The sequence below is a fragment of the Cucurbita pepo genome, chromosome LG17 (assembly GCF_002806865.2).
Source record: "Cucurbita pepo subsp. pepo cultivar mu-cu-16 chromosome LG17, ASM280686v2, whole genome shotgun sequence".
NCBI lineage: Eukaryota > Viridiplantae > Streptophyta > Magnoliopsida > Cucurbitales > Cucurbitaceae > Cucurbita > Cucurbita pepo.
Genome location: NC_036654.1, coordinates 6,558,900 through 6,578,899, shown reverse-complemented (window position 1 = coordinate 6,578,899; position 20,000 = coordinate 6,558,900). Strand labels below are relative to the sequence as shown.

The 20,000-nt window shown below is 35.5% G+C and overlaps 3 protein-coding genes across 4 annotated transcripts; 2 read left to right on the top strand and 1 right to left on the bottom strand.

Annotated features, from left to right (window-relative positions):
• Window positions 1-2,991: 2,991 nt before the first annotated feature.
• On the bottom strand, window positions 2,992-13,971 carry LOC111779231 (mitochondrial Rho GTPase 2-like). Its single transcript, XM_023659334.1, has 14 exons — window positions 13,943-13,971; window positions 12,660-12,905; window positions 11,384-11,666; window positions 10,562-10,738; window positions 10,144-10,395; window positions 8,927-8,995; window positions 8,727-8,782; window positions 8,271-8,352; window positions 4,981-5,192; window positions 4,786-4,855; window positions 4,528-4,640; window positions 3,974-4,124; window positions 3,647-3,833; window positions 2,992-3,444 (listed from the first exon to the last, which is right to left on the bottom strand). The coding sequence occupies exons 2-14, from the start codon at window positions 12,857-12,859 to the stop codon at window positions 3,371-3,373; spliced, it is 1,926 nt and encodes a 641-aa protein (XP_023515102.1). The 5' UTR covers window positions 12,860-12,905; window positions 13,943-13,971; the 3' UTR covers window positions 2,992-3,370.
• A 927-nt stretch (window positions 13,972-14,898) lies between these two features.
• On the top strand, window positions 14,899-17,301 carry LOC111779367 (pentatricopeptide repeat-containing protein At4g02820, mitochondrial). 2 transcript variants are annotated; one of them, XM_023659521.1, is made up of 2 exons: window positions 14,899-15,239; window positions 15,760-17,301. In XM_023659521.1, the coding sequence occupies exons 1-2, from the start codon at window positions 14,946-14,948 to the stop codon at window positions 17,044-17,046; spliced, it is 1,581 nt and encodes a 526-aa protein (XP_023515289.1). In that variant the 5' UTR covers window positions 14,899-14,945; the 3' UTR covers window positions 17,047-17,301. The 2 variants fall into 2 exon arrangements, with proteins under 2 accessions (XP_023515289.1, XP_023515290.1); XM_023659522.1 differs by having other exon boundaries at window positions 15,180-15,239; window positions 15,715-17,301.
• Window positions 17,302-18,170: 869 nt separating this feature from the next.
• LOC111778217 (40S ribosomal protein S19-1-like) lies at window positions 18,171-19,051 on the top strand. Its single transcript, XM_023657911.1, has 3 exons — window positions 18,171-18,327; window positions 18,449-18,632; window positions 18,782-19,051. The coding sequence occupies exons 1-3, from the start codon at window positions 18,186-18,188 to the stop codon at window positions 18,852-18,854; spliced, it is 399 nt and encodes a 132-aa protein (XP_023513679.1). The 5' UTR covers window positions 18,171-18,185; the 3' UTR covers window positions 18,855-19,051.
• The last annotated feature ends 949 nt before the right edge of the window (window positions 19,052-20,000 follow it).

The window sequence follows — 20,000 nt, the reverse complement described above, 5'->3', positions numbered from 1 at the left end:
ACTATATAAGGGAGAAGCATTGACAAAAATATTTATTTGTTTATCCTATAATTATATATGCATATATACACTTTTTTTTTTTTTCTAACAATTCTTTTTAAAAAAATTCAAAATACATATGATAAATTTTAATTCTAACATTTGGAAATAATGGTTTACATATGAACATTTTATTTTTATTAAAAATAAAAATTACTTAGGTTAGGAAAATTTGCGATTCGAATAATTAAATTAAATTTAAAAATTGTTTAATCCCAACTCAACTCAATTCACGAATACTCCGTTCATCAAGATAAACAAATTTGTGTCATAGGAATAGGAAGCCTTCCAATCCACACGCAAGAGAGAGAAACTTTAGAGGTTTATATGTGGTGTCTGCTTCCGTTAGAGGTTTATATATGGTGTCTGCTTCCGTGTCACACTATTGTCCTACGTGGTAAAGTTTAACATTCTCCACATCTTACATGTAATGTAGGACGAGACCCATGTCATCGACCCAATCCGAATATTTCATTTTTCACTCGAGCTCCTTTTTGTTTATTTGTGTTTTCATAAAATGAACCAAGAAAAATATGACACATGTGTTTTATATTTATTAAAAATATTAATTAAAAAAAAAGTAGAAAGGGTCTTTTTATATATATATATATATATATATATAAAAGAATACACTAACATTAAGGAAATTGTTGAAAAAAGAATTGATTTTTATTATATTTTTGTGACAAAACACGGTAAAACAATTGCGAGTCTTTTTTATTCTCGATTATCTTTATAAGGTTCTTACCGATAATTACTATCAAACAAAATATGAGTCTAACATATTCTTGCATATTGAATATCGTACTATCCATAAAGAATCAAAGAATAATCAACCACGCTTCTCTTCCACATGGGAAGAAAGGTCGTGTTTGGGAAGAAACTCTTATTATCGAGGCCTCAGAGAACTTTTTCACATTTATTATTTGAACAAACATAATATAAATAAAGTTAAGCCAATATAATTTCTAAAAATTCAAAATTTAATATTACATCGTAAAATCTACTTAACTAATTTATTTCCAGACTCGTACGATCTTAGAATATTATGTAATAGAGTTGACAATATAGCTTGGTTGAATAAAATTGCCAAATCAACAATGGTAATTATATCAGTTAAGTGGAAGATAAATCCTAGCCGTCCATGTTCCCTACCTGTCAGACAAAATTACCTAAGGTTTGGGGATTTGCAAATCTGACGGCTGACATGTGGACAACAATTAGCTGACGGACACAATTCTTTTCCCCCTTGTAGTGACAACCAACGATTCCAACGTTGGATGTCCCTAAAACTATACAAAAGTAATGTCTATTATACATTCTGCAACGAATAAGGCTATAACCTAAAGATTTTGCTTCCTTTTTTCGTTAAAAAAATCATCTATTAAGTATGAATTCACCTAGGACAGTAGATTGCATAAGAAACAAACACGGATCAATTATAATCATATCTAATAAGAACAATGGAGCTACCTATGTGTGGGATACATCGATGAAAATTCCATACGCCATATATAAGAAATAGTTATAAATCTTAATTGGCTAGAAGTTCAAGAGCTCTAAAGAGACGAAGGTACTGTGGATGAGAACAGATGAACTTAATTCTGAAATGGTTGTATATAAATATGACCCATAAAACAAAGATTCGAACCTATGACATCTTGTGTGTAGGTGGCAAGTACTACCTCGAGACCATTGACCTTAATTTGCCAACGAGCTCACCGCACAAAGGCTGAAAAGTAAATAGAATATTTGACTAGAGTAAGAGTATAACAAGAGAGCTTCACTTAGTTACAATATCAATTAATTTGAAGCTTTTACAAACAACAAACATTGACTACATTCTCTACAAAGGACGGAGTTAACTTAAGGATAATAGTCATTCCCTTAACTTAATACAAAATGAAACCAAGTTAACTTTGTTTCTGAAGCCTCGTAGCTATTAGCAAATTGAGCACGCAAAACAGAAACTAAAACATTCGAATACTAACCAAATCGTACCAAGTTTTTCACTAATATGTACAAATAATCCAAGACATCATCCCAAGATAGAATTTGACATGTAATTTGAGTAAGATTGCCTTTTTAAAAACAAAATTATGCCCATTAACATGGTTAAAATTGGTTCTAGAAACTTCAAATGCAGCACTAACTCAAATATGTGACACTCCAAAAAAATTAATCGTAAATGCACCACAAGTATCTTTTAAGCATTTAAACTAACTTAATTTTGCATCGACAGACAGACAACCGATATCTCTGTCTACAGATCCTAAACTAGCTGAGATATAAACTTTTTCAAGAACAAATGAAAATGTTGAAGGCGATAGGGTTGTTGGTGTGGTAGGTTATCAAAGTGATCCAATAGCTACATGCATGTTTTTGTCTGTTCTATTAAAAGCTTGATGATCTGATACCAACTTGTTGGTTGTGCAATCTATATACCCTTTGAAAAGGCAATTCCTAATATTTATTGTCTGAGAAAACCCCCAATGTCCCATCTTCCCCAAAGCTATGCTACAAAGAAAAAGATCACAATTGCAAAAACTGCTCACAGAGAGAAAAAAAAATCAAAATAAGTTGATAACCAACTATCCCCTTGAACTTCATTTTCTTAAAATAATAATTAAAGGTAGAACAGTAGTATAGAATCATGACAATCGAAAAAATTCAGCGGTGGAAAAACGAAGAAAGAGATCAGCAAACGAGAAACTCAATATGAAAGAATCGTGGGGAAAGAACCTGGAGACGAATGCATTTGTTGAACGAAGAAAGATATCTACTCTTCTCGAGGTCAAAAGTTCAAATTCCTACCTTCACATTTGTTGAACTAACAAAAAAATACTATATGACAAGATAACGTAATTAAGTGCGAGGATAGAACCTGGACGTGCAGCTGCGCAGCCAAAGGGAAACACAGCACAGTTGTATCCAAAATAAAGCACAAAACAGTAAAAATTAGAGCAGCATCGATCGTTGCATTATTAAAATTTCTTTAAATAACATCAGTTACTTGGAAAGCTGGAAGCCTCAACAAACTCCTTCCACATACAGGACCAGCCAGCCCCAAGTCCTCTTTGAATTCCTTCTGGTTCATAAATTTAAGTTAGACAAAGAATTTGAAACAAATAACAAGAGATGGAAGAATAGGATGTCGAGATACTTCCACGCTTGGAACTTGAAAGAAACAACAAAATATTCTATCATCTATAAATAATCAAATATTCTTCTACATTACATCAGAGCATCAATTAGACAAAGACGTGGAACTAAAAAATTGACCATGTTATTGCAGTACTTAACAGCAACCACATAAGTTGATTTCTTGCAGCTAATTTGAGGTGTTTTTCCTGGCAGCGTATGCACGGAACGCTGCTAGCCCGACAACGCCCGCAGCAGCTCCAACTGTAATTTGAAACAGAAGATAAGCCAGCAAAATGGTAGATTAAATATTAGAGACATATTCCTTTCTTTTTAACAAGATATGAAAATATGTTTCTATGCTTGTTTTTATTAGCTATTTTACAAGGCATTTGGCTTGATAGAAATAATGGTAATTCTAGAGGAGTTGCAAGATTATCTATAAATGGATGAACAACAAACGTACCTGAGACGAATATCAGAGAGCGGTTAAACAGTTTGTGGTACCGTTTTCGGTTCCTCCCTCGCTCGGTTTCTGGAATGCACGCATGAGGGTGTTCTGCTGCACTCAGAATCTTATTGAATACATTGTTGGAGTCGCCTGATTTTGAGCTCACAGGTATAGGAGATTCGATTCCCAATCCCTGACAAACCTAAAATAGATGACTAAATTAAACTAATATTCTAGGGAATCACGTACAAAATACATTTATCCTTTCACATTCGAGAGCAGGTATTTCGACACGCATGAAATTTCAAACGATGGGTATAAAGGCAAGAATGGTAAGTATACCCTCACTGAATCTTGTACAGCAAGTGGAGTTGGATCAAGATCATCCTTAGCAGCAATAACAATACAAGGAACTCCGAAACCGCTTACTTCCCCCTTCCTCGCAATCTCCACAAGTAATTCTCTAGATCTATTCCATGAATCTTCATCTGAACTGGAGAGAGTAAATCAATATCGAAATGAAGCTTTATATTAGAGAAAGAAACATAATTGACACACAATGATCCACCATGATAGTGAAAGCTGCTTTTAGTTTAATGTTGCTCATCGTAATTAAGATGACTATGGAAATGTGACATATCAAAGCATGCATCAATTTACTAAGTTCGTGTTTCTAAATATCATAGGTCATATACATTTATTAACAAGTGACACATTTTCGAGTCACAAGCAGCCAGTTTTCAAGTCTTATTTTTTAACAAAAATGAAACTTTTCATTGAAGAAGAGCCAATTTTCAACTTTTAAAGTTGCAGTTACCCCAAATGCAACCACAGGAAACTTTCATATTGTTGTCTATCCTGTTACCAATGAAAATCAAGCAAAAATGGCATGGTACCTGTCATAGACAAAGACAGCAACATCACATCCGGCCAAACACTCTTCATTCGAAAGAAATTTTTGGACACCATCTTCAGGTATCTCTCTCAATATAAGTGTCTTCTGACCTCCCTAATAACATTAAACAGTATAATAAACTTGGTAAAAAAGCCAAATAGATAAAGATTTTCAAACTATGAAAACTATATTAAAAAAGGTAAACATGCAAACTTCAATATTACGAAAGCATGAAACTCTGAAAACACATTGAAGTCACCTGAACACTTTCAAGCATATTCATAGCGTAACTATCTTCAGTTGTTGAGCTATAATTTTTTGAAAAAGGCCTGCAAGTAAAAAGCAATTTGAAGATGATAATAATGAAGATATTCTAAAGGTTGCGGGATAAAGCTGGTTCAGCAAAGGTATTAGTGAAATCATCACAAACGAGTGATCAGTACAGGAATGAGACCTTCGAATTAGGGTGTTCAAAAGAGCAGATTTTCCAGCCTTTTTAGGACCAAAAACAAAGCATTGGAACACATTTCTTTCTGTTTTTTGTTTTTTTCGATCAGCCAATCTTCTCCTCGTAACACGGAGTGCTTTAGCTGGATCACCACCATATCCAATGTATATTAAATTAGCCAAACTACTTGGAGGATCCAATATCGTCATCAACGCCCACTGCATTCACATAATAGAGTTACTGTTGTCATAATCGATCAATTTTTTTATACGACAAAATATCATTTCATTGAACAAATGAAGCTACAAGGGGAGACATAACCTTGTGAAACTATCTGGAGTTCATTTCAGATGAGAAACAATAAATTTATAGATGGAATGAGATAACAAAAAATGGGAAAAGAAACAAAAAATTTGAAGAAAAAAAAAACTCCCCATCGGCAATAATAGAAACATTACGGATAGTTACAGAAAGAATTGGATAAAGAATTCTAAAAGAAGCTACGAAAGAATAATATCCCACGGACTTTTGAAATGTTCTCTCTTTCTTCTCTAGAGAACTTCTGACAAAATGGCCACAGAGGCATTGAGCCGAATGATCCTCACCTCACCTTTAAACAGTAGGGCTTTGGTAATTCTCAAAGCAAAGGGCAACCAAACACCAAAAAAAAGGTTAAGCAGCTTCCACCAAAGCCTTGGAACGCAAGGTGAGATGAGTAAAAGGTGACCAGGAATCGATCCTGTTATTTTTTATTTGAAAGGAATTTAATAGAAAATATTATAGGTATAAGAAATCAAAATTACGATATCCCAAACACTTCGAGAGGCCTAAAGTCCCCCATTCCTCAAAATTTTCTTGCCTAGAAACCCCCCAACCTTTTGTATTTATAACCACTGCTCTAACAAGTTATTTTGCTAACGAGTAATATACCCCAGATATCCAAACAGTATTTGTAACATGGATATTTCTTCATTAAAGAATGGAGAGGCAAGTGAAAAAAGTAAAGGGGCTCTTGGGGAATTGGTTGAAATCACATGGTGGTGCCCACATACCAAGAATATTAAAATCCAATGAGTTATTTGTCAATAAAATGTTATCAGGTCGAGCAATTGTCTCATGAGATTACTCAAGGTGTTCTAACCCGAATACTGATGAATATCAAAAAAGAAAAATGGGAAAACCAAGGGCTTTTTGGACCTACTGCAGGAGTGTTTCTTACCGAACTATTCATCAGTCTAGTCACCATCGTGCAAGCAATAATTCTATACCATGAATTCTCAACTTCCAATAGGTACCTTCCCAAATGGCATATCCCAAGGAAAAGAAACCATACTCTAGTTAACACCAAGTGGCTGGTCTAGAAGTCTCTAATTACACTATTAGTTAGTCTTCTTGGATTTTTCATGAACAATTGTTTTTTCATGAATGACGCTCTCAGCTTCACCTCTGGAGATGTAATGACCCTAGATTTCTACTAATCTAATGTCACTACCGTCATCATAACACACTCTCTTATGCAGAAATAAACATTTAAAAACTTCATCATAAAACACTGTAATGGACTTATGTGTTCGAAAACGTCTTTAAAATGGCATAAATAAAATAAATAAACATTAAGGATAAAAACAACCTTATTCTAACCTAAGTCTAAGAAAATAAATACACCTATCCTATGCATGTGTCAAAGTCTCGTCAGCCGTACAAGAGTGTCTTGCCTTTACCTGAAATAGAAATAGCATGTGATGTGAGTATTTTAAGAAATACTCAGTAAGTGACCCTACTATTGGAGTCAGGGAATGCAAACACATGCAACTCATGATTAGGGACCTATCGTTAAAACCATCATAGGAGTGGCCTCCAGTCCGAACAAATTGGTTGTGTAATACTTTCCTACACACAACCCATATGTGTGAGCATGGATCCCCGGGCGGTTCACACTCCCTGGACCCATCATAGTCGAGCTAGCTGTTCGTGGCGACGTCCGGAGGTCAACAGACCCCTGAATGTTATGCGAAACATGATCATCATCATCATCTTGTACGCGTCCGTACTCATCATATAAATGAGGAAGTAACCTGATGTATATGTACACACAAAATGCATGAGGTCCCTATAGTTTTCATCTTTAAATAATTCTTATCACAACCCTATACATCATTCACACATTACCTTAGGTAACATGCATGCATTGACCTTCATACAATCATCATCATTAACATCAATTAGGGTTGTGTCTTAGAAAACTCTTCGTCATAATGCATCATGACATTTAATGCATGCACATCATCTTAATAGGGAATATCATCATATTAAGTCATCTCATCATCATACATCTTACATCATCATGTTTTCATGCATTATCATCATCATGTTTTCATGCATCATCATATAACGTCACTACGTCATCATATAATGTCATCACGTCATCACAACATCATCATATAACGTCATCACGTCATCATATAACGTAAAGCATAAATGACACGTGCAAGGACCACTTGGCACGCGTCGTCATACATAAGGCAAGTCTTCCGACCGAGCCGATGGTATCTCTTCAAGAATAAGAGATCTGCACCAAGGTGAATAAAAAGAACCGAGGCTAGAGTTTTTAAACAAGTTGTAAAGAAGTTAACAACTTAAATTTTAAACCCCTCCATTTCCCCCACTTTTTTGTTGCTTTGTTAACACTCCCAAGGAGGTGAGATTTTTTTTGTGTGTTGGGTTTTACATGGCAGAATTAATACTTTGGGTTGTATTTGCAGGATATTTATCCTTTTTGATAGAGCCAAAATGTTATATCCTTTGCAAGAAGGCACTGAGGACTTAATCATCTGTTATGGTGTTGTCACTTCATTCTTAGTTCAGAATCATTTTTTTAGACCTTCGTGTTTATTTGGCTCACCCTAGAGATTGCAGTTCTATACTGGAGGAGGTTCTTTGTGTTTCCACTCTCCATTTCGAGAGAAGGGGCTGTTGTTATGGCATGTTGGCTTCTCTACAATTTCCTAGGGGCTTTGGGTTGAGAGGTACAGCAATATTTTCAGAGGATCGAAGAGTTCTTGGGAGGAGGTTTGATCTTTTATTAGATTTCATGTTTCTTCATGGGCATGAGTGTCAACCCTTGAGGTCCTATTTTGTTAGATTGGAGCTCCTTTTTTGTTTTAATTTAGCTCCTCTCATCGAGCTGTTTTCTTTTTTATGCCCATTCGTATTTTTCCATCTTTCTCGACAGTACTCATATTCACATAGTATATAAGAATGGTTAATGTAGCAAAAAATAGCTCTCATTAACATACCTGCGATAGAAACCCACTGAGAGTTAAATTTCCAAGAGTAGTTTTCTCTGCAGAATCCTTGTAAGGAGGGTCATCCCAAGGACTGATTTAAACATGCAAAGTAAATGTGAGGATATGAAATCAGAAAATATTACATAGAGCAGTTAAATATCAATAATATCTGCACATATTAGTGAAAGAAACTTTTACAATGGAATTATACTAAAAAGAAGCATAAGCAGCAACAAAGTAAAAGTATAGTGATTAAATAGTTTGACAGTTCCAATAAAATGAATAGTTTTGCAATAATCTGTCAAAAAAATATAAAGTTTTTAAATCTTAAGATGGAACGAGTAAAATACAAAATCTGCACAAAGATGAAGCAATAATGGAGGACATGCCAAAAGCTTAATATGGGTAACATTTAAATGCATGATATGTTACATGAGAAAAGGTTTCTAGAGTAACAAAGTGTACCATTCTGGAGCAGTACTGAATAGTTCCTCGAGCTCTATTGAACGCAGGGCTCCGTCCTAGCAATCCCAACCAAATGCATTTTAAGGTTTAGATAAAGAAGGTTAACGCCGTTAAAAGCCTCAACTACCAAATACCATACCATTACAGTAGGAAGAGAAAAGAAACAGTGTAAAAAAACCTCAGGGTAGGTAAATACACACATTATCTGTGTCAAGCAATTGGAATACGCCACGCAAGAAATCCAAAGCTTCATTTGACAGCTCCATGCTCTAACAATAACATCAAGTAAGTATTTTATGTACAAACATCTATTGAGAAAATTGTAACAGTGGAAAAATAATAATTATTCACGGTAGTTACATACTGTAAAATTCAAACGCAACTAAAATGATACATTATTGGCTGCACTCTTGCAAAAGAATACAACAAAATAGCCCGATCAAGAGGGACCCTCTAGCCAACATCTGATCCAAGGTGTCAACCCTTCCATGCCAAACCTACCACACAAAAAACTCAACCTTTTTGGAACCTTCACCTTTCACGAGGAGAATACAGAACCACTCGACAGGGCAAGAATAAGTAAGGACCAAAGGAAAGAACGACCTTTGGACAGACAAGGACTCCAAAGTCAAATATTCCCCCTAACTGGGACTAAACCAAAACTCATTAATCAAGGATAACAAAGTGATAACATTTGTCATTTCCCTATTGGTCAAACACACAACAAAAACCAGAGGGAGAAGGTGTGGCTTTAGAAGAATAATGAGAGAGCAAAAGGATCGAAGCCACCAACTCATTCCTCAACGAAGACAAGTGATTTAACTAGGAAAATGAGTCTATCACCCAACCACTTGTCCTCCCAAAAGTAAGTATTCACCCATCTCCCACCACACTAAGAACAAATTGAGAACAAAAAGCAAAATAAATCAAACTATCTTTCCACGGTTTATTGGAAGTGCCTAGAACCCCAGCCGCGCTTCACTCAAAGGGGTGAAGACCAATAACCTTGTGTCGTAAGGTGTTGGTTTCATGATGGAATCGCCAAAGCCATTGAGCCAACAAGGCCTTGTCTCACCCTTACTTTACCAATGCCTAAACCTCCCAAGTCGAACAGCTTAGAAACTACCTACCAACTCACAAGATGCAAGCCCTTCCTAAGCCCTCTATTATTCCATGGTACTTATTAACCATTAGGTCAACCCATGATAGTTTACGCAAACGGTACTCAATGGTTTTTGAACTATAAAAAACCATAATAGCATAAAATAGTATGTTTGAGCTTGAGTTAAGAACATGCTCGGTCAAGGTTGCATATCCCCGCCCTGTGGTGAAGTGCTGGAGAGTTGGCCTTTCATCTAAAATAATAAACCACTTTTTAATTTTTGAATGGTGATCGGGTGAAGAAAATGGTACCTACCTGATCAGGAGCTTGCTTAGATGGAACTGGAAGATAATCTCCACTCAAATTTAAATCATCATCATAGCCAAATTTCCTTAATACTGCCCAAGTAGTCTCAAGGCGGCCCTTTTCTATGAACAGAGCATGAAGGAATAGGAACCCAGGTAGGGTAAGACCATGATCATTGACTCCAATTGATAAGTTCTCTTGCACAACTCTTTTAACGCCCACTATTTCATTAGGCTGCAGTGGAGCATTGAAGCACTTGACCTGTTTAATAGTTGATACATGTTAGCTTCAAAAAAAGAGGGAGAAAGTGCAATAAAACCACCAGAGGGAAAACAAGAAGTTTTTTTTTTTTCTCTCTTTTCTTAGAGTGTGTGTGAGGTGGTGATGCAGTTAGTTGTACACAAGGAGAGGGACTCAAGAATGTGACCTGAAATTCATTCAGCTCTTCATCACTAAGGGCACCATCCATGTCACGATCACAAAGAGTAAATATCCTTCTCAAAGCATTTTTGCATCGAGGTTTCAAACTTTGTCTTTCTAAATCAAATAATGGTGCTGTTGGATGAAGCACTGCCCTTTGAGCATAGTAAAATACTTCCGGCACCTGTGGACAAGTAGTTTGGAGTTTCAAGATTCAAATTCTCCAAGAACAAACCTGGAATGCATAATAGGCTTTTAATTGACGGAGAAGTTTAAGCACTATGAGATATTTTAAATCGTACGAAAACAGATAAGAACAACACTAAAAAAGCAAATGGAAGTGATAGGGAGTGTGGTAGATAAGTTCCTTCCCTCTTCTTTCATTTCAACGCTTCTTCATTTTTCACTATTTGAACTATATTTCACAAAATTGGACATCTGATATGCCGTATATCAAATAACGTTTCCACAATAATTGAAATGAAATGGCAGAAGACATTCCATCGACTTCACTACAAATAGCAATAGCATTAAGGTGCAACTTACTGTTATGAAGAAATTAATGACGGCTAAATTTAACCACAAGAAAAACAACAAATGACCGTGCATGTTACTCAAGTTTTTTTTTTTAAAAAAAACAAGATATGAACTCTTCATCCCTAGATATGAAAAGAAATAAAAATGTCCTTGGGATACAATCATACAAACCCCTAAAAACTAACTGATGCTCACTTCTCAATTACAAACTTCATAAATCAAGTAAGCAAAAGAAGAAAGCTCTAAGCAGAATAAATAAATATGCAAGAAGAATGAATGCCTTCTCAAGTACCTGAAGTAACGTAGCTGCAGAGCATTCTATGCAAGTTTCAATCTCCCTAAACTGTTTCATAATTGGTGCCACGATATCCTCCATGCTCGTTGGCCGGTGTTCGTCTCGCAAATCTAGCTTGCAACCAACCAGAATAACCGGTGCCTTCACCCCCAACTGATGCAACTCATTGAGCCAGTATGTGGTCAAACGAGTAAGTGTCATTGGTTGATCACATGCATACGTCAATAACACTGCATCCGCACGCTTCAATTCTTCGTAGAGCTTAAATTTGTTATCCATGCTAATTAAAGATAGATCATGAGAAATTAATTAAAAAATGAAATCGCAGCAAGAAAATGAGTAACTATGTGAAGTCGAACAATGATGATAAATATATAAATAAAAAGGAAACATTACGCATGGGATAAAATCACTACCGTGAAATCAAATGTTGAGGAAAGAAAAATGGATGTCATTAAACACCAATACAAAACTAAAAAACAAATACGAACCTATATCAAATATGACAATCGAATCAATCAGAAGTCACAGTTACGTTGATATTTTTTCATTTTTAGCAGTGAAAAGGAACTGAACGAAAAAAAAAAACGAAGCCTTATCAAATATGACATGCGAATCACTAAGAAATCATAAATACTCGAGCACTCTTTAATTGAACCGTTGAATGAAAAATTTGAGGAAAGAGAGAGATGGACATTATATTAAATACAGACACTACCTGAAACTGAAAAACACAAACGAATCCATATCAAATATGACATTCTAATCACTAAGAAATTACAAACACAGAAAAAAAAAATTCAGTTGATCCATCGGATAAAACTTTTGAAGAGATGAAAAAAATGAGAGTTACAATTACATTAGAACTCCCTAAAACTGAAAGACACAAACGAATCCATAACAAATAATGACATTCGGATCGCTCAGAAACCACAAACACACAAAATTCTTCAATCGAACCGTCGGATGACAATTTTGACGAAATAAGAAAGGAGAGTTGCACTAAAAACTAGCACTCCCTAAACTGAAAAACAATGACAAATCCGTATCAAATATGACACTCGAAGCACTCAGAAACCAAAAAAAATACACAAACACACAAACATTCTTCCATTGAACCGTCGAATGGACATTTTTTAGGAAATAAACAATGGAAGTTGCATCAAACACTAAAACTTCCTAAAACTGAAAAACACAAACGAATCCATATCAAAAAAATGGCATGCGAACCACGCAATTGTCGCAGAACACACGAATAAGATCAGCGCTATACCTGGAAGAGGAGTCTATAATGGTGAGCGGGACGCCGTCGGGGTAGAAATCGGCAGGAAGATGAGTAGGAGGAAGAACGGAAGGAACGTTGTCAGGGAATGATTCGGAGGCGGCAGCAGCAATCAAGCTGGATTTTCCGGTGCCTCGATCGCCAGCAACCACGATCCGAATGCTGGTACGGGTGCCGGTCTTAGCTGCCATTGGAACAGCGAAAAGGAGAGAGAGAGAGAGAGAGAGAGAGAGAGAGGGAGAGAGAGAGAGAAATTAGTCCGTCGGAAGCATAAGAGATTGGAGAAGTCGCAGGGTGGAAAATATTGGGCCGACTGCATCTAAGGCAAAAAATGCGGTGTGTTGTGCGTAGCCAATAATATTGCTAATTTAAAATTCATACAAAATCCCTCCAAATTAATTAATATTTAAATAAATACAAAGTCAAATTAAAGTTTTTCATTTAAATATATTTGTTTACTCAATAATTTTTATTATGGTGACAATTTAGCTTTATAAAACTAATTTTTGTATGGTCAAAAAGTTTTAATATTTAAATTTAAATGTTGATGACAAATAATGTTCGAAAACAATAATTTAATATAATTTAATAAAATTATTTAGTGTTTAAATTAAAACGATAAAATAAGAATAGATGACAGCTACCGCTAGTGCCCTTGTTGCAAACCAAAGCTCTTTTTTCAACATACTGTGGAATCCCACGTTGGTTATAGAGGGAAACATTCATTTATAAGCGTGTGGAAACCTATTTTTAACTGACATGTTTTAAAATCGTGAGGTTGACGGCGATACGTAACAGGGCAAAAGTGGACAATGAGATTGAACTGTTACAAATAGTATTATAGTCAAAACACCAATCGGTGTGTCAGAGTATGAAACGTTTTTTGTAAAGGTGTGGAAACCTCTTCCTAGTAGATGAGACTGACAACGATATATAACGAGCTAAAGCGGATAATATCTACTAACGGTGGGCTTGAGATGTTACATAGACATCTGCCTCGTGTATCGAAGCCACTTTAGTTTAAACTTTTACTCACGAGCTCCTCGAGAAGGGAGGACAAGGGTTCGTACCCAAATATATATTTTTTAAAATTGAACCATATATTTGTGACGCCTTTTATGGGATGAAATTGAAAGAAGTTATAAGAAAATTTGTTTCTTTTTGCCATTTTGTTTTCAGTATATATATATATTTCCAGTATAGTCCCTCGCCGTCGCCCTCATTTCAAAACGTAAGAGAGAGAGAGAGAGAGAGAGAGAGAGAGGGAGAGAGAGAGAGAAATTAGTCCGTCGGAAGCATAAGAGATTGGAGAAGTCGCAGGGTGGAAAATATTGGGCCGACTGCATCTAAGGCAAAAAATGCGGTGTGTTGTGCGTAGCCAATAATATTGCTAATTTAAAATTCATACAAAATCCCTCCAAATTAATTAATATTTAAATAAATACAAAGTCAAATTAAAGTTTTTCATTTAAATATATTTGTTTACTCAATAATTTTTATTATGGTGACAATTTAGCTTTATAAAACTAATTTTTGTATGGTCAAAAAGTTTTAATATTTAAATTTAAATGTTGATGACAAATAATGTTCGAAAACAATAATTTAATATAATTTAATAAAATTATTTAGTGTTTAAATTAAAACGATAAAATAAGAATAGATGACAGCTACCGCTAGTGCCCTTGTTGCAAACCAAAGCTCTTTTTTCAACATACTGTGGAATCCCACGTTGGTTATAGAGGGAAACATTCATTTATAAGCGTGTGGAAACCTATTTTTAACTGACATGTTTTAAAATCGTGAGGTTGACGGCGATACGTAACAGGGCAAAAGTGGACAATGAGATTGAACTGTTACAAATAGTATTATAGTCAAAACACCAATCGGTGTGTCAGAGTATGAAACGTTTTTTGTAAAGGTGTGGAAACCTCTTCCTAGTAGATGAGACTGACAACGATATATAACGAGCTAAAGCGGATAATATCTACTAACGGTGGGCTTGAGATGTTACATAGACATCTGCCTCGTGTATCGAAGCCACTTTAGTTTAAACTTTTACTCACGAGCTCCTCGAGAAGGGAGGACAAGGGTTCGTACCCAAATATATATTTTTTAAAATTGAACCATATATTTGTGACGCCTTTTATGGGATGAAATTGAAAGAAGTTATAAGAAAATTTGTTTCTTTTTGCCATTTTGTTTTCAGTATATATATATATTTCCAGTATAGTCCCTCGCCGTCGCCCTCATTTCAAAACGTGGTATCTGATAGTCACGATGCTCCGTTCTCCAAGGCTATATCTAGCGACGGCCGCCCGCCGATTTTCCGGCGAAGCCTACGCGGCGGCGGTGGAGAACACTACACTTGAAGCCGCCTCCGGCAGCTCTGGCACAAGCGGTGGTGGTCGAGACACGCTAGGGCGAAGGCTTATGAGCCTCGCTTTCCCCAAACGTAGCGCCGTGATTGCCATTCGCAAATGGCAAGAAGAAGGCCACACTGTTCGCAAGTACGAGCTCAATCGCATCGTTCGGGAGCTTCGCAAGCTTAAGCGCTACAAGCACGCACTCGAGGTATTCGATTCCCTTTTTCCTTCTTTTGTAGAACATATGTAGCGTATTTTTTCTATGAGATTATGCATTCATAGGCCTGAATGAACTTGTCTTCTACTTGTGCTATGAACTTTTACTCATAGACGAATCAGAGTCAATTCAATTCATCTGATGTCTGAGTTGCTCGTCATATCTAGCTTCAGCTTCCAAGAGAGTATCTGATGATATTAATTTTGAGGCCGAGAAATTAGGTTAAACTTATTAATATATTATCTTACATTTGGAGGGATTGGAAATTAGCTAAAGATTCTATAATATGAATCTGAAGAAATGGTTGCAAAAATGATATCACTGTGATTTTCAGGGCTCACTGCTCTAATACTAGATTAAATCAAGATTATCCAAAAACTCAGGTCGATAGATTATGGTGAAGGTGCTGAATTATAATTCCCTGACCTGGCCTCTTACTTTTGGTTCATAATCTCAAATGAATCAGGAAGATAGCCTCAAGTAATCTATCTGGAACCTTTCCACTGTGCAGATATGTGAATGGATGACTTTACAGAAAGATATGAAGCTGCTACCTGGTGATTATGCAGTTCAGCTGGATTTGATTTCAAAAATCCGCGGCCTGAGTAGTGCAGAAAAGTTTTTTGTGGATCTCCCTGATAAAATGAGAGGTCAATCTGCCTACACAGCTCTTCTTCACGTGTTTGTGCAAAATAATCTATCTGAAAAAGCTGAGGCTCTAATGGCGAAAATGTCTGAATTTGGTTTCTTGAAAAGTCCTCTTTCTTTCAACCACATGCTATCTCTTCACATCGCGAACAAGCGACTAGAGAAGGTTCCTGCTCTGGTTCAAGAATTAAAGAAGAACACCAAACCAGATGTGGTAACATACAATCTTTTGTTGAATGTTTGCACTTTGCAAAATGATGTTGAAGCTGCAGAAAACATTTTCCTTGAGATGAAGAACGCAAAGATCGAACCGGATTGGGTATCGTTCAGCACATTAGCTAACTTGTATTCCAAACAACAACTTACTGAAAAAGCAGCATCTACTTTGAAGAATATGGAGAAAATGGCATCTAAACGAAACAGAATTTCGTTTTCATCGCTTCTTAGCTTATATACCAATTTGGGGGATAAGGATGGAGTTTGCAGGATATGGAAAAAGATGAACTCATCCTTCCGCAAGATGAATGATAGCGAGTATATGTGCATGATATCATCTCTTGTGAAACTTGACAAGCTCGAGGAAGCTGAGAAACTCTACACCGAATGGGAGTCGGTTTCTGGGACGGGTGATACTCGGGTTCCAAATATATTGCTTGCAGCATATATCAACAAAAACCAAACGAAACAAGCTGAGAGTTTCTATGATCGAATGACGCTTAAAGGAATCGTACCATCTTACACTACTTGGGAGCTCCTCACATGGGGTTATCTGAAAGAGAATCAGATGGAGAAAGTGCTGCAGTTCTTCAAGAATGCTGTTGGCAGTGTGAAGAAATGGAACGCGGATGAGAGGCTGGTTAAAGGAGTGTGTAAGCGACTCGAAGAGCAGGGTAACTTCGAAGGGGCGGAGCAGCTGTTGATTATTCTTAGGAATGCTGGTCATGTGGATACTGAGATATACAATTCTCTATTGCGGACATATGCAAAAGCTGGTAAAATGCCACTAATAGTTGCTGAAAGAATGGAACAGGACAATGTTCAGTTGAATGAAGAGTCTCGTGAGCTTCTAAAGTTGACCAGCAAGATGTGTGTGAGTGAAGTTTCAAGCACTTTTTACCACGAAGCCCAAAAAACCAACGAAACCGATTGAACAAACTCGACCCATTCGGTTTGAAATACACTCTTAAGTTGGTTCGACAATAGCTTACCGGTTTCGCTTTCATAGAATTGGTTGTTCGGTGTTTCAATTCAATCCTTATAATTTAAGTTTAGTTTCAATTGGGTCGAGTTTAGTTTCAATTGGGTCCCTATAAATTGAGCTTAGTTTCAATTGGTCCCTATAGTTTGAGTTTAGTTCCAATTTGATCCCTTTAATTTTAAAGCATCGTTACAATTTTTTGGTTTATGCTAGTTTTCATTATAGAGACGAGAGTATAACTTAGATGTTAAGTTAATATGCAATGAATCTGATGTTTAGATGTTCAAATTCGTAACTCTGAATGTTGAATTAAAAAAACGTACTTAATTTTCATTTGATTTCCTATGATTTAATTAAATCTTATAAATATTTCTAAATTGCGATATACCCATTTTGAAAATTTGTGTATTTTCTTTTATATTTTACTAACTATAAATCCAAATAGAATAATATTAAATTAGAAGGTTCAAAATTGCATAGATTAATTTTTTTTTTTTTTTTTTTTTTTTTTTTTTTTTTTTTTTTTTTTTTTTTTTTTTTTTTTTTTAATAAATTGATATAAGGAGGGTGGGGTGTAGAATGCAGTGGAAGCAGTGAGAAAAGGGCAGGCGTAGGCATGGGAAAAAGGGGTTACGTGCCGCAATAAAGGGCACCCACCCCTCCTTTGAGGCCGCCAAGTGTCCCTGCTCCATCACTACCGACATCTCTTCCTCCTGCCTTTCTTTATGCTCACTCTCTCCCACCTTTTGTCACTTTCCCCCTTCTCTTCTTCCTTTTCTTTTTTTTTTTTTTTTTTTTTTTTTTAACCTTAATAGGCTGTTAGATTATCTGCTCGTGCATTGAATATGCCTCTTCTGTGAATAATTTGTGGGTTGTGACTGTTTCTTGGATCCTATACAATGTAGACATGTTCTCACTTTAGGATTCCTAATGTTCGACAGAGCTAACTAGTCTATATGATTTTTCGGCCATAAGTTAGAATTTTATAATATCCACGAATAAGAACATTTTATGTCAGTCTTTTTTCGAACTCCCTGGTTTGGATTATCCGTTTTAGTTCCCCATTTTACGATACTTCACTGGTTAATCGAATGGTGGTCTACGTGGCTTACAATTCTTATACAATGCATAATTACGAGCAGGTTGAACTTCCACCATGGACCGACATTGTTAAGACTGCAAGATTCAAAGAGCTTGCTCCTTATGACCCCGACTGGTATTACGTGAGAGCTGGTTAGTTCCCTCTTTTCATGTTTTTGACTTCCATGTGTTCGTATGAAATAAACAAAACCAACATAAAGCAATTGCTTTCATTTTGTGTTATTCTCTTGATCACTTTTTCCAAATTATGCAGCATCCATGGCAAGGAAGATCTACTTGAGGGGAGGTCTTGGTGTGGGAGCATTCAAGAGGATTTATGGTGGAAGCAAGAGGAATGGTAGTCGTCCTCCACACTTCTGCGAAAGCAGCGGTGCCATCGCCCGTCACATTTTACAACAATTGCAAGAGATGAACATCGTTGATGTTGACCCAAAGGGGTGAGTACAAAGATCCCCATAATTAGCTTAGTGATTATAACTTCTCTACTGCCTGTTATTATATGTTGCGATTTACCCTGGTTTTGAGTCATATGTTACAACATTATTATTATCTATTGATCTTCTTTTCTATCTGGATGGGTTTGCAGTGGAAGGAGAATTACTTCGAGCGGACGACGGGATCTTGATCAAGTCGCTGGCCGGATTGTTGTTGCCCCTTGATCAATCAATTACATGTTTTGTTAATTAGAGACCTTATGTTTTGCCTGATGAGATACAATTTCTTATTCGTCATTAAAATTTTGGATTGAGCTGTTGAAAGATTTCCAGATGGTTTTGAATGGTCTAAAGTTCATTTACAATTCCTTTTGTTATATTTTTTCTGGGTTTTTTGCATGAAAGATGTTTCTAATATTTTATCAACAATAACTTTGATGCTTAGCCTACGAAGTTCTAGCATGGATAATGTCATTCTTCTTTGTTTGGTGCTCTCTATTTACTAAATTTTATGCGAATTTGATCTGTTCTAGAGTGAACAATGTTTGGTGGTTGGACTCAAAATTTGTGGAAATTGTGTTTATAGGGCTCTCCCCAATTTCATATTTTCATAACTGGATGAGTATTTGAAAATTTTTAAAATTAAATTTTAGTTTTAGTTTTTTACCATTATTCTCCGATTTTCATTTCTAGTTCTTATAATTGTTAAAACTGAAGTTATTGTTAATTTTTAATATATATATATATATATATATGTATGTGTGTATATATTTATTTATTGCTTATAATAACACACTTTAATTTTATCAATTTTTAAATTATTTTTTGATTATTTAATCCTTAATAGTAAATCGTAATTTAATATTAAAAAAAAAATAAATAAGCATGTACTAGGTTGGTTACATATGCTCTTACCTTTGAATCATCGCTAATCATCGTTACAATTTCTCAAAAGTTGTACGTAACATTTCTACTAAGAGGTTAAATTATCGTTATTAACGTTTCAATATATGAGTGGGTTCAACACCAATATTTTTAATATATTATAAAAATCAATAAAATATTATAGTAACAAAATAGCAACAAATATAAATATGTGAGTATAATATGTTGATAATAAGTTCTTTAACTCATTTAAAGTGTAAAATATTTATTTTTTAATTTTCTGTTTCTAAATTCTAGAATTCTTAGCAACATTGTCATAAAATTGATATTTTAATCTTGGGTGACAACATATCATATTTAATAAAAATGTGAGCATTATATAATAAAACAATAAAATTATAACACGTGTAAACTAAAAATTGTACTAAAAAAGCAAAAAGTTCCACAAGTTGGCTCTTCTTTTTCTTTTGGCCCATTATTCAACTA